Genomic DNA, 15,000 nt, shown 5'->3' with positions numbered 1-15,000 from the left:
ATGCATGATCTTCGCGTGAATATGCGTGTTTGACTTTTTAGTGTGTGTGTGCGTGCGCGTTCATCTCACATACACACACACACACACACACACAGATAGGTAGATAGATAGATAGATAGATAGATAGATAGATAGATAGATAGATAGAGAGAGAGAGATAGAGAGAGAGAGAGAGAGAGAGAGAGAGAGAGAGAGAGAGAGAGAGAGAGAGAGAGAGAGAGCTTGTATGGTGTCATGTTTGATTTCCGAAGTGGAATGGGGCTGTTTCATGACGTAACTACAGTACTCTTTTAATAGGCCATGGGCTGTTTACATTCTTACACTTTGTAAGTTTTGAAATTACCCTTTGTTCGATTGACATTCAATGTCTGCATGTGTCCCTTTAGCCATTTCCCTCAGTGTCCAAACTCCAATCAATATATTCGTTCGTGATTTATATAAACAAACTATTGAAAAGATTTGCAGGAATAGAAACATCACCATGTAAATTTACTTTACAAGAATGTAAGTTTTTTTCTCTTTCTTTTATATTTACACATGTAGCATGTGTAAGTCATTTTCGTCTGGCACCACTTTATACTGTAAGCATGCCACGCCGCTGTTTAGAACAAAGTGAGACTTCAAAATTTATTGCCTTGTGCATTACTTGTACGTAACCATATGAGTCAGGAGAAAAACGAAATAAAAACGAACAAACAAAATTAAAAAGAAAAAAAACAAAACCAAACCAAAAAAACTGTTTAGAGAACAACTTTATAGTTATAGGCTCTTGAATATGTTTGATGGAGCGTAAGAGAGAGAGAAAGAGAGAGAGAGAGAGAGAGAGAGAGAGAGAGAGAGGGAGAGAGAGAGTGGGATGGGAGAGATTAGAGATAGAGATAGATAGATAGATAGATAGATAGATAGATAGATAGATAGATAGATAGATAGATAGATAGATAGATAGATAGATAGATAGATAGATAGATAGATAGATAGAGCTAGTAGAATGGAAGAATTGGGATACCAGTCAAAAAATTCCTAATTTTTAACTTCAACACGTTGACACCATTCCTAGGTGACTTGAAAAATTTGAACGACATTTAACTTTTTTTTTTTAATTTACTTTTACTCACTTTTATTATTTTAAATTAGAACACAGTGAGACGTCAAAATTTATTGCCTTGTGCATTCCTTGTACGTAACAATATGAGTCCGGAGACAATTGAAACAAAACGAACAAACAAAACAAAAACCAAAAAAAAAAAAGTTAAGAGAACAACTTTATAGTTATAGGGTCTTTGAGGGGGCGTCAGAGAGAGAGAGAGAGAGAGAGAGAGAGAGAGAGAGAGAGAGAGAGAGAGAGAGAGAGAGAGAGAGAGAGAGAGAGAGAGAGAGAGAGAGAGAGAGAGAGAGAAAGGGCTAGTAGAAAGGAAGAAATGGGATACCATTCAAAAAATCTAGTTTTACAAGACATGATAGACAATGAACAATAGACTAGCCCTACAAGCCAAAGGACAAGGAATGATTGTGAAAGAAAAAGATGTTGGAAGACGACTACTACTACTACTACTACTACTACTACTACTACTACTACTACTACTACTACTACTACTACTACTACTATCACTACCACTACTACTACAACAACTACTACTACTTTTGCTACATAAATAGGAGATACACTACTACAACTCAGAACCCCTCCTTTCTACGAAGCAAACAACGAAGACACGCTGCATTGGCCAGCAACCATCGTCTGTTTAGATGTCACTGTCAGCAACCCAAGCTATCCTCTATCACGTGACCTTAGATCCGATGCTGCATATCGCTTGAGAGCATTAAGTCACTGCTTGAGAGCCTTCACTATCCAGATCTCGTTCATGTTCACGAGAGAAGGCGAGATCCGTTCGGGGTTCGTTGATCGGCACGATTTCGTTGTTTGTTTCGTGTTGTTCCATTATATATGAGTCACCTCTACTCAATTTATTTTTCTCACGATTTCGTTAAAAGCCTACTTGTCAGGCGAGTGCTACCACACTCTGTTATTGGGATCCCTGATATACCCCCCCCCCCCCCCCCAAAAAAAAAAAAAAAAAAAAAAAGCATTTGACTGGAAGAAGGATAACAACAGGTGAAAACGAGGGCGACCAAAGACGACGTGGAAAGTAACCTTAAAACTGGGGAGATGAAATGGGACGAGGCATTCATAGCAGCACATGACAGGGAGGAATAGTGAATCTGGATTATGCTATATTATGTCAAAGACACGGGAGGAACTAACGTTTATGGTAAGGTAAGGATATCTAAAGCACAGTTCATTGATAAGCGTTTTTATAACTAGCAATACCCATTTTCTCTTTTATCATTAAAATACACTGTACAGTTCATAATATTATTTATTGAAACATATCACTTACCCGGGATTTTGATGAAAATTACTCTCTTTGAATTTCACAAACGATTTTATAATTATTCCTCCTTTAAGTTCACTTGCTAATTTCAATATAAAAGTATGCCATTATTTGTAATCTTATTTGCCCGGTGTTAAAATATGAGAACCAAACGAGTGTAAGATAATATAGTCTCATAACGTCACAAAAAGAAAAGAATTCAATAATGTTGTTTTTTTCTCTGATCTTATTCACTGTGTTAATAATGTGTAGTGAACGTTTGATATGGATATAGTTTAGTGTTATTTCAATAGGCATCTCCAATATCTCTCAATCAAAAAGTAAAATTCAAAAGATTAGATTGATATCACTAATTAGCATAAAATTTGGTTCAGCAAAATGCTTACCAGTTCCCCTGACAAAACAGTTATTAAAATAGTGTAACCAGTTTATGATACAAGGATTGTATATCCCAACCGCTTATGGTTTGTAAGAAACTATTTGGCAAGTATGAATCTGCTTTATCATCCCTTTTTGGGGGACGGATGAGGATCTGGACAGAGAGGACGTACGAAATATTTAGTATGTACTTATGTTTTTATTGTTTTATTGTTGTTGGCTGAAGAAGGGTTTTGAGCGTCCCGTGTTTGGTATTTTGTTCTTTTTTTTTTTTTTTTTTGAAGCTGTTATATTCATCTATGTTTATTACTTTTTACAGTCCACAGCTCCTAGCAGTTTTGTATCACTCATTTTGAGAATGCGTTAACTGCAGCTACATACTTCAGTTCCTTGATCAGTGACTGTGTAATAATTACAACGACCAGTGTTGTGACCTATAATTTTCAATGTATTTTGTTTGTGAGTTTTGTTCACTTGAATGAATCAGTAAACCTTTCGAAATATTATTTACGTCTCCTCAATATAGTGTTCACTGTGTTGTCCACAGCAAAAGGAGACAAGCGGTGACGAACGCATTCTCCCTATTTTCAAAACGTATGTGGACCTCTCATCGAATATGTTAATTTTATTAACACGACTTGTCCACAGTGAAAGTTTAACAACATCTGATAATATCATAAAACATCCATCTGTTCACGTGATATATTGTCCCTTGTCTAAGACAGAACTGTAATTGTATATTGACATTATAGAGCGAATGATGAGACGGCAATCTGTTTCTTGTTTATTGTATTTAGAGCGCCAGTTGGTGATTATCTATTACTCATTCCCTCAACACATTATTCAGGCTTTAGGCCACACATGGTATTGTGCCTTGATACAATTATTTATCTGGCGGTCAGAACTTGTGACTTTTTAGTAGAAAGCATAGCACCTGTATCTTTTTTTTCATAAAGAAAGAAGTAATTTTCTCATTTCAACGCTACGTTTTCACAAACCAGATATACTCAAGAATTTCTGACAAGTAGGGCGCTAAGGGGTCAGTATTTGCAAAATGGTGGGTTTACTTTGACCACTGGTATAACTCATTCGGAAAATATTTATCTGACTTGACGTCACAAGAAGCACTCAGCTCTGTTTAACATTTCCTCTCACCGAATTAAACTTTCAGCAAGGCCTTCGTTAACTCCTCGCCTGGCTGATTGTTTGGATATGACTGTCTATTTTCGATGCATGCAACCAGATTGGGACAGTGAGTGACAATAATCTCATTAATCTCATTATTTCTTAGTCAATGGTTTGTTGAGAGCCTGCAAACATACAGAAAAAATTGAATTGTAAAAACTGTTATAATAGACTGTTACAGTTAATGACAGAATGAATCCAGAAATGGACGAACGAGAACAGACTGAAACTGAATGATGAAGGTGCTGTTTGTGGGAAACAAGAAGTTGAAAAATGAATAAGATTTGAATCGGAGGGACGCTTCCATTCAAATTGTTGACGAAGTGAAAAACCTTGGCATATTATTCTTAGACTCTGGACTGTCGATGGAGCATCGGGTTAATAATATGGTTATATGTCTCTTTTTCCACCTAAAAAGATTGCTTCTGTTAGACGGTTCATATCTGAGGATGAGACCAAACAATGGTTGTGTCCCTCGTGCTATCGAAATTAGATTATTGTAATGGTCTGTCGTTTGGCGTTTTGCAACATAATCTGAGACCTCTGAGCATTGGCTGCATGTTGAGAAAATGGATTAAATTAAACGCTTGCGTTTTCGTGTATCGTTGTCTTGAAAGTACTTCCCTTTCCTACATTTCGGAACTATTGAAAGGTATTCAAGCCCCCGCCACTTACGTTCGGCCAGTGATTCCACAAAACTAGTTGTCCCTCGAATATGCAGAAAAGGTGGAATGAGATCCTATTCTCATTTTTGACCCTCTGTTTGGAACGCTTTACCGTGGAGCATTCGTGTAAAATATTATTTGTGCGTCTATGTGGTCCAGTGGTATGACACTCGCTTTTGAATCGGAAGGTCCTGGGTTCGAGCCTCACTCGGCGCATAGTTGAGTCCTTGGAGAAGGCTCTTTACTCACATTCTATCACCGTACTCAGGTGTAAAATGAGTACCTGGCCGTGACCAGCTTTCTCTTTTTTCCGAAAATATAGTAATATCGCCTAAAAGGCGTCATGTTCCGTCCTAAATGTTAAAAGTTGCTGTTGGCCATGACCCCTTGTAAAGAGTCTTGAGCACGTTTAGTGGATATTGCACTATATAGAAAGCTCCAAAAAATTGCCCTCTTTTAAATGTTCGCTAAAAAAACGTATGTTTTAATGTTAGTAGGTGATATGAGAAGCAAGATAGATATATAGGAGCTCGAAACTATTTAATGGGGACGATACTTTTCCAAGTGCTCGAGTCATTGGTCACATTGCAAAATGTGCTAAATATGACCTACAAAATAAAAAATGTGTTCACGGTTATCAAATTATCCAATGTGCATTCGGTCATTTTAGTCAGGATATGTTTACAACTCTCATAAACAAAGCAACGTTTTTTCATTTATTTAGAAATATCCAATTATTGGATAGCAACAAATCTTGTGATCGATGAATCGGATATATGAAAGCCTAACTATACAGATCACTCCCATATAGCACCATGGATAAGAGGGTGATTTAGTATCGTTTGGTCGCATCACAACTCCACTTTGTAGTTATTTAACCATTCAAAGAAAGTCTCATAGCCTTGTGGATCATCTCATATCATCCAGGTGGTGCTGTAATTGAATATTGTGTTAAAATGTGGCCCATGTTTTGCCTGATGTCATTGCATTAAGAGCATTTTGGAGAGGTTTTGTATCCTAAATGATGTAACTTTGAAGGTGTTCTGCCTTGTCTCAATCTCACCCTGGTGCAGAGGGACCATTTTTTAATGCTTTAAAGGCTGGTGGTGGGATATTAATTTGATCTTCAATAATTTCTCATCCTTTGGGAACTTTTTGTTGCCAATCATCACTCCATGCCATTTTAAGATCAAAAGAGTCAATTTTTAAAAAGGTTTTCTTGATCTGAGGCGAGGGTCTTTTTAGGCATTTAAGAAGGGTATTGTTTTTGATGTTGGCTATTCATTGGTGTTGTTTTTGGGTAGCGGCTTTTGACTTAAGTTGAGTGGGGCAGTGGCACTCGCCACAGGCAGCCACGATGTTGTTGTACTTTTAGGGTACCTTAGATAGTCCTCGAGGAGACATTCAGTAGGATGTTTTGTTTGTTTTTTGTGTTTTTTTTTTGGTGTGAGATGAGTGAAACCAAACTGGGGTGCAATATTCAGCAACACTGTAGCATTAGTGTGAGGAAAGAAGTTCTATGTATAGCTCGAGTTGCCCTCCCCCCCCCCCCATGCTAATCCAGGTAGTTTTTTTTTTTGTCAGTCGGTTCCATTTGCTTCATTTGTTTGTCGTATTTTCAATGGGTTGTTTATATGTGAGAGTACGGTCTAAGATCACTCCCGAGTATTAAGGATTGGAGTCATCTGGAAGAGTAGAATGTTTGGTATATACGCTGGGTTGTTGACTGGCTTTGTGGTTGTGGTGGTCGGAAGAGTGTACTTACGGGGTTGTTTTTTGTTTGTTTTCAGATACCAATTTTCAAAATGTTATGGATCACTACGTTTCTTCGTACAGGAGCTTAAGTACCTCATTGAGGCAAATGAAGAGTGACCCACGACTGGTCTCCGGACTTTAACAAATGGCTCACTCTCGGAGCCACATTTCCACAGTAAGAGTAGTAAACGATATTTCAAAAACAATTTTGCTAAAGTATTTCTTAAAGTGTTAAAAAGAAAAGAAAAAGAATAAAAAACACTAGCTCGAACACACGTGTATAGTTCGTTTAAAGATTCAAGCGCCTGTTTCTTTTTAATTAGTTAATGAATTCGATTGACACTTGGCAATGCTACTCAGATTGCAAAAAATGTGTTATCGATTAATTGTTTTGAGACAAATAATCAATTAACTAGTAAGTAAACTGAGTAACACCATATACTAATCTATAAAAATATCTCCTCTGTAAAAAGGCATTCATTGAAGACTATTGCAATGCTTTCTAAATAAAATAGCGAATGACAACTCTGCCATATTCTTTTTGAAACAACTTGTGTGCATTAAGAGATTAGTGACTCCAAACAATTAAATGGTTATCTCTAAACATTAGATTAAGATGAAAAATAAAACAACCTCTCACAAAAGAAAACTAAAGCACTCACGCCCAACTACTTCTCTTAGGGCACAGAACATCAGCCAAGTATCAGCCAAGTAGAGTCAAGGACAAGGACAGACGGCCCCATAGAGAGACGACACGTTTTAAAAAAATGAGTTTCCATTTTAAAGGATGCTCAAAGCAAAAGAATCATAAAACAAGTAATATAGAGTAACTTCGCGATGGTTGTGTGGTGAACCCGCGGTCTCCAGAAGTCGATGAGAGAGAGAGAGAGAGCTTTTGTAATGAATGACTTGAGTTTGATACGAATATTTTTGTGTTCGTGGATAGCTCATACGGTAGAGTCACGCTCTCACTGGCCAGGTGCTATGTCGTACCAATAAGGTCGCAGGTTCAAACCCCATCACCGCCGCGAATTTTTTAAATTCTCTATTGTCTTCTCACTTCATCTCTTGTTGTTACCAACATAAGTGCCTGCTCCACTCACTTCTCGAAAGTAATATAGAACTATTCTCTCATCGTTTTCAGCGTGCAACCAATAATGTGACAAAATTAATTAAAGTTTTCAAAATATCAGTCTGATTTTATTCAAAAGAACTGTGGATATACATGCAAATATCAAAGTAATTTCTCATTAGATTTGAAACAACATAAAGATGAGCCATAATATGATATAATGAAAGGTATCTTTTAAAAAGGAAAATTAAAAGAAATAGAGCTGGTTGCTCATTTCTTAATTAATTATACAAACACAGACATACATACGCAATCAAACATACCCATATATATATAAATATATATATATATATATATATATATATATATATATATATATATATATATATATATATATATGATTTGCATACCAGCAACATCTCAGTGTAGAAGACTCACTATTAACCGCCACAAATTTGATCTCAAAACACCTTGACCAAACGCCCTCGAATTACGCCAGAATCCTGTTTGTCGACTTTTCGTCAGCTTTTAATGCCATGAACACAGATATTTTGCTTCAAATGTTGTGCAACATGGATATTCTAAACTACCTTATTAAATGGTATAAAGAGTTTCTGACCCATAGACCGCAATGTGTAAAATTGGGTGAACATATCTCCAACAAAAGAACGTTGTCGAACGGATGTCCCCGAGGCTGCGTGAGTTCCCCAATCCTGTACATCTTATACACCAACGACTGCAGACCATCCTTTGAAAATTGTTTTATAGTGAAATATACAGATGATACTGCTATTCTTGGCTTATTAAAAGATAAAGTTACCGAAAAGAATTATTTCAAACAAATAAATATATTCACCGATTGGTGTAAACAAAATCAGCTTGAATTAAATGTTGAAAAAAACGAAAGAACATTTTATACCATGAATTTAGTCTTTTACCATCTGGGAGAAGGTTTTGTCAGATTAAACGTAGAACTAACAAGTATAAATCAACGTTCGTTCCATCAGCAATAAACATTTTGAATATTTCATATGGTACAGAAAAACCAAGGATTGATTCGTTGACTGATTAACTGATTGATTTATTTAATGTTAGATTAACTGACCAATTGATAATGATAATAATTTTTGGTGTCGAATTGCTACAATTGTAACAAATTGAAAACGAAATGAATATGTTTCTGTTGTATATCTCGCACGTGTCAAAGAAAGAGAGGAAGAGAGAGAGAGAGAGAGAGAGAGAGAGAGAGAGAGAGAGAGAGAGAAAGTGAATGAGAGAGAGAAATAAGTAGGAGTGAAATATCTGTTCAATGTTACAGTTATCATTTAACGTTATAACAAGTGTAACTAAATGACAACTTGTCATATTTATGGACAATAAAGATCTATTATAATAATAATAATAATAATAATAATAATAATAATAATAATAATTATTATTATTATTATTATTATTATTATTATTATTATTATTATTATTATTATTATTATTATGGCACAGTATAAATTATAAATCCTATTGAATTCAGGTATTAAGTAGCTGTTCAAGAATGTCTATGAGAATAATTAAAAACAGATCGTGCCAAAAAACAAACTTCAACAACGTTGATAACAATTTGATTTGACATACATTGAGGTAACAATTGGCAGTGTTTACATCTTTACTTTGATATGGCAATAGTAAAACATGAGGCGGTGACATTCAAAGTGACCCAGGTGACCCCTAAATAGAAATTGACTTAATACTAAAACAATCTTTCAATCTCTTGGAGACATTTGAATTACAAGGAAGAAGCTTAGCTTCCAAAACACTCAAAACATTTATAAAAACCAAAGTTAGTAAGCATATTGCTCTTCAACTCACAATTCATATTGGAATTTCTTGGTCTGATCTTTATTTTGAAAAAAAAATCAATCGTACTTAAATTGGTCCCACGCCAACAGCACTACTTTTCAAGTATAATGTGACACGACTCTTGTAAGGCGCTAATACATTTTTCGACCGACTTAAAAGCTGTTGTTGGACATGTATTCATGATAAACTTGAGTGCTGTGAGAAAATATGATTAACGAGCCTTTTCTAGAATGTAAGCCGTCCGCAGTGGGCACTCAAACCCGGGACATACTGATCACAAGACAAGCTCCATACCACTAGATCACACAGCCACACAAAGCGATATCTGCTTGTAAGCTTCACAAAGAGATTTGAAATATATCTCGAGAAATTTCCATTTACCTAATTTACCTGTCCATCGCCTACATAGTTACATGAGTTTTCAAATTAGCCGAAAAATTAATTTTGTTATACCCAATTTGTAATAAAAATGCAGGTGCTCAAAAATATTCGTGATATTGGCAAGCATATTCTTAAAGTCAAATTTTCAAATTCCCATCTCTGCCAAAACATAACAGTTTTCAAAATGAAAAAAAATCGATTAAGAAATAACATTGGGCTATTATTATGGAGGGGGAAAGTAGCAGGATTCTCAAATAATATGATTGAATATTGAAACTTGTTCCCGTTTTTTTATCTTCAATGTCGCATGGTAGATATAAACTCATTAGAAATTCCAAAGAGTTCGACATATCGGTTTTAAAGATTGGTGGGTGGCAACGGTGCTCGTCCTTTAATCATGTCGGCCGCTTTCTCAGCAATCATAACCGTTGGCGCATGCGTATTAGCAGAAACAAGAAAAGGCATAACGGATGCGTCCACCACTCGCAAACCTTTCACCCCTTTTACTCGTAATTGTGAATCAACGACAGACGTCGGGTCATCGGACGGTCCCATTTTACACGTTCCCACAGGGTGATATACAGTTAGAGGAGCTAATTTTATAAAACATTCCCAATATTCTTTGGATCCCATGGCATGCTGCTGACAAGCTTCTGGGGGATTTTTGTCCACAAATTTTGAATCTATACGTTTCATTATTGTAGTCTGGCTAGTTTTGACGCATTCCTCTACACCCTTCACCAAAAGGTCAAGGTCGTCAGGGTGATCTAAATAGTTGGCCTGAATAACAGGAGAAGCAGTCGCATCACGGCTACGAAGGTTGACACTGCCTCTACTTTTAGGACGCAGAATTGTAGGCAAGCAGGTCCAACCGTAATCAGGTATATTTCTGTATTGTCCCAGTTCTTTTAATAAAGAATCTTTGTAATCGAAAAGTTTTAGATAGTTAGAATTAGAAATAAAGCTCCCCATATTAAGTTGAATGTCGGGGCCTTCGACGTCAATATTTTCCGGCTTTGTTTGAGCAAATGCCATTAAAGGTATTGCGTTTATGCTAAAAATCCCAGTTCGGTAGAAAAAATATTCAATCAATGCGGGTATTGCGTATACTATAAAGTCCCAAATGTTTTCTTGCATCTTCATAGGGACTGAGATGGTGTCGTTAATGGAAAAAGTAACGGGAAACATGATGTGATCTTGAAGATTTTGACCAACTGGAAGGTCCTTTACCACAGGTATGCCCATGTCCTTTAAATGACCTTTCGGTCCGATTCCAGAAAGCATAAGCAGCTGGGGTGACGCTACAGAGCCGGCAGAAATAATAACTTCTCTCCTGGCTTTGACAGTTATCGCCTTACCGTTTTTTACTAAAGTGACACCCTTTGCCCTTTCATTTTCAATTATGATCTTGTTGACGTGTGCCTTGACAATAACGTCTAGATTGTCTCTGACTAATGCTGGATGAATAAAAGATCTCGATCCACTGAACCTTTCTCCATTTAAAATGTTTACTTGACTATACGATATACCGTCCATACTTTCTCCATTATAATCTGGGTTTACGGGATATCCAATTTCTTTAAAGGATTCTATTAATTTGTCAAGCATTAAAATGGAGCCTTCTCTAATCTTAGAGACTGGCATAAGTCCCGAGGTACTGTGGTAAGGAGACTTTTTCAGACTGTCCTCTACTACACGCTCACTCTTTTTAAAGTAAGACAAGACGTGTTGATAATTCCATGTTTGATCTCCTGTGTAACTCGCCCATTTGTCATAATCATAACGTGATCCCCTGACGTAAAGCATAACATTAACGGAGCTGGAGCCACCTAGAATTTTTCCACTCGGCCAAAAAGTACCGCCATTTTTGAAACCTTTCATTAATCCCGCCTTTTGCTCTACTTTTCGTTGCCAAGCTGATTTGGTTTTCCACATTTCAGCGGCCAAAGCTGGTGTCATCGATTCTTGATTACCACGGTCATCTTCTCCAGCTTCTAATAATAGAACGCTGACGTCATTTTCCTCTGATAAGCGATTGGCTAAGACCGATCCGGCAGATCCTGAACCCACTGGAAAAAAAATATATTAAAAAGAGTTGAAAAAAGTGAAATAAATTCATTGATGTTTTTATTAATTGTCATCTCTAGTGGTTTCAATTCACGTATTGCAATCCAAATATTTTCAATCATAGGGGAACATTTTAATACCATCAGATGTGACCAATCGCCTCTAAACAGTACTATGCGGTGTCAACTTGATACTTTTATATTTGGATTTTAAGCTTAATCTATAAAATTTGAATGAGAATTAAATGACTTCGTTAAGGTCATCTGAGTTTTGTTTCTTCGACTTAGGGGCAGCGTAGCTCAGCGGTACGGTCTTTGCTTCGTATCCGAAAGGTACCGAGTTCGATCACTAGCCGTGGCTCAATTTGCCGCGCTTCACTGCGGCTGACGCCTGTGTTATTCCAGTCGTCCATTGGAATAGACCCTAGAGACAGATTCCGCTATGGGATGAATAAAGAGATTTTTTAAATTTATCTTTAGAAAACCCACTCCCCACTCTTCCAAATTCAGTCCAATTTTGATTTAAAGCGCAATTTTCTTTAAAAAGTTCATTTCCACATTACGCAGGATAACGATTCCCAAATATACAAATAATGATACATTGCAATCTTTTTTATCTGAACTTTGACTGGTGGGAAAAGATGGGAATGAATTTAATCCTAACAAAGAACAAAGTTACTATTTTTTATAAGATTACATCCAGCAAATGTTTTGGTCAGTTTTGTTACACAACACTGTGATTTCACAGGCCCACCGATGATCCAAAATATAGTTTGATGGGAGCAAAGAAAATAAAGAAGAAAACTTTACTTTTTTGCAGTTTAATGTGTAAATTTCAAATGTTCGTATTTTATTCAATATCCATACAAATAGCGATTACATCTTTGTCAATGTCCATTACTTACCTATAACGTAGTCATACGTTTCTTTTGGGTCCTCTTTCAATGTGGGCAATTGAGACTGAGAGATGAATTGGAAGACCATGTAACTGAGAAGGGGCCCCACTACAACACAGACGAGTAGCAATCGGCTGAACATGGTGTTGATCAAATGGTGTCACTGGATAATTCTGATTCTGTGGCGTAGATTCAATTTTTTTTAACGGGGAGAGGAGGATGTAAGACGGTACCTGTAATAATAATAATAATAATAATAATAATAATAATAATAATAATAATAATAATAATAATAATAATAATAATAATAATAATAATAATGATGATAATAATAATAATAATAATAATAATAATAATAATAATAATAATAATAATAATAATAATAATAATAATAATAACAATAATAACAATAAAAAATAATAAAATAATAATAATAATAATAATAATAATAATAATAATAATAATAATAATAATAATAATAATAATAGTAGTAGTAGTAGTAGTAGTAGTAGTAGTAGTAGTAGTAGTAGTAGTAGTAGTAGTAGTAGTAGTAGTAGTAGTAGTAGTAGTAGCAATAATAATAATAACGTAATGTCTCAGTGTAAGGGGACTTCTGGTCAAAGGCCATTGATCAATCTGTGAAGAAAAGAAAGGTGCAAGTCAAGAGCTCCTTGATATATATATATATATATATATATATATATATATATATATATATTGTGTGTGTGTGTGTGTGTGTGTGTGTGTTTGTGTGTGTGTGTGTATCCTGTTGTGAATAGACTGATGAAAGAACTCTATTCGTCGAAATTTTGGAACAGAGACGGCGCCTTTTTGATCATATCCTGAGACAAGATTCGAAAATTCGTTCCAAAATTGCACTGACCGCGTATTTCAAAAAGTTTGAAACTCATTCAGGGGAAAACGAATAAACACCTTACCCATCCGGCTCAACCAAGATCTCAGGACATTGGAAGTTCAGCAACTGAATTTCTTGAGCTTTTGAGCTTTTATGTAACGCAATATCCACGACACGTGCACAAAGCGCTCTGCAAGAGTCCCTGGCAGAACAGCTACACTTAACGTGTAGGACGTGATATGACGCCTGTTAGGCGATATTGCAATTTTTATGGACAGAGACAACTCTGTGGACGGCCTGGTACTCGTTTTACACATGAGTAACGTGAGATAATGAAAAATGTGAAAAACAATTTGATATATTCCAAAAGTGTGTCAAAGCAACTGCAGAAAAGCATTTACCAATAGCTCAAATAAACAGCAAAAAGGAATGGATGACAAATGAAATTCTAAACCTATTTGAAGAAAGACGAAAATGCAACAGAGGGTCTGCAGAATACCAAACATTGAACAACCACATTAAATCCAAATGCATCGAGGCACACGAGAACTATCTAGACTGGAAATGCTGCGAAATCGAAAGAGAATACAAACCCAACCCCCAACAAGCTCACCAAAGAATAAAAGAACTATCAGGGAAAAGGAAAAGCAAAGCAGCAGGAAGTTGTATCCAAAACAAACAAGGGGAACTGCTATTTGAAGAACAACATATAGAAAGCCGATGGGTAGAATACATAGGCGAACTGTACAATGATCCAAATAGAAATGAACCACCACTGAAATTCAAAGAACCATTAAGCGGACCAAACATCACCAAAAGTGAAATTGAACATGCCATGGAACGAATGAGGGATGGTAAAGCAACAGGCCCTGATGAAATATCTGTAGAGGTATTAAAAAGCCTAGGAGATCTAGCAATTGATGAACTTCACATATTATTCAACAATATATACAATACTGGGAAAATTCCAGAAGATCTCTGTAACTCTATTTTCATAGCAATACCAAAGAAAGCAGGTGCAGTCAGATGCGAAAATTTTAGAACTATAAGTTTAATAAGCCACATCAACAAAATACTGTTGCGTATAATTATCAACAGGCTAAGGAATAAGATTAACCCCGAAATCGCAGAAGAACAATATGGATTCCAACCTGACAGAGGGACAAGGAACGCAATATACCTCCTCCGTGTTTTAAGTGAAAGAGCTATACAGGTTCAGACCCCACTATACCTCTGTTTTGTCGACTACAAAAAAGCTTTTGATAGAGTACGCCACGAAGAAATACTAAAACAACTGCACTCCATTGGCGCTGATGAGAAAGACCTCAGACTCATGCAAACATTATACTACACCCAGCAGGCATCTATCAAAATCGGAAACTCTACAGGAAATTCCATTCCTATTAAGAAAGGAGTCCGTCAAGGGTGTGTTGCCTCACCAGATCTGTTAAACCATACCAAGAAACAATCATGAGGGGCATAAATAATATGGAGGGAAT

At 36.2% G+C, this 15,000-nt stretch overlaps 1 protein-coding gene and 1 long non-coding RNA gene across 7 annotated transcripts in view; one reads left to right on the top strand and one right to left on the bottom strand.

Annotated features, from left to right (window-relative positions):
• Positions 1 to 2,109: 2,109 nt before the first annotated feature.
• LOC144972741 (uncharacterized) overlaps positions 2,110 to 15,000 on the top strand; it is a 29,729-nt gene continuing 16,838 nt past the window's right edge. Inside the window, exons 1-3 of one of the 5 annotated variants that reach the window (XR_013645420.1) lie at positions 2,110 to 2,270; positions 6,412 to 6,551; positions 10,829 to 10,918. This is a non-coding gene — a long non-coding RNA (uncharacterized LOC144972741). Of the gene's footprint in view, positions 2,276 to 6,411; positions 6,552 to 10,828; positions 10,919 to 15,000 lie in introns of all 5 variants that reach the window. The other 4 variants (XR_013645419.1, XR_013645421.1, XR_013645417.1 and 1 more) reach the window with 4 other exon arrangements.
• LOC144972740 (alcohol dehydrogenase [acceptor]-like) overlaps positions 8,945 to 15,000 on the bottom strand; it is a 9,966-nt gene continuing 3,910 nt past the window's right edge. For both annotated transcript variants that reach the window (XM_078914328.1, XM_078914327.1), the window contains exons 2-3: positions 12,655 to 12,878; positions 8,945 to 11,752 (exon numbers count right to left, since the gene is read on the bottom strand). In XM_078914328.1, the coding sequence (XP_078770454.1) occupies positions 10,041 to 11,752; positions 12,655 to 12,787 (1,845 nt within the window). In that variant the 5' untranslated portion in view covers positions 12,788 to 12,878 and the 3' untranslated portion in view covers positions 8,945 to 10,040. The remainder of the gene's footprint in view (positions 11,753 to 12,654; positions 12,879 to 15,000) is intronic.

This window comes from Berghia stephanieae, chromosome 5 (assembly GCF_034508935.2).
Source record: "Berghia stephanieae isolate SIO BIC M18660-M18661 chromosome 5, UCSD_Bste_1.3, whole genome shotgun sequence".
In the NCBI taxonomy this organism is placed as follows: Eukaryota; Metazoa; Mollusca; class Gastropoda; order Nudibranchia; family Aeolidiidae; genus Berghia; species Berghia stephanieae.
The sequence above is the reverse complement of the archived record's forward strand: the minus strand, read 5'-3'. Positions and strand labels throughout refer to the sequence as shown.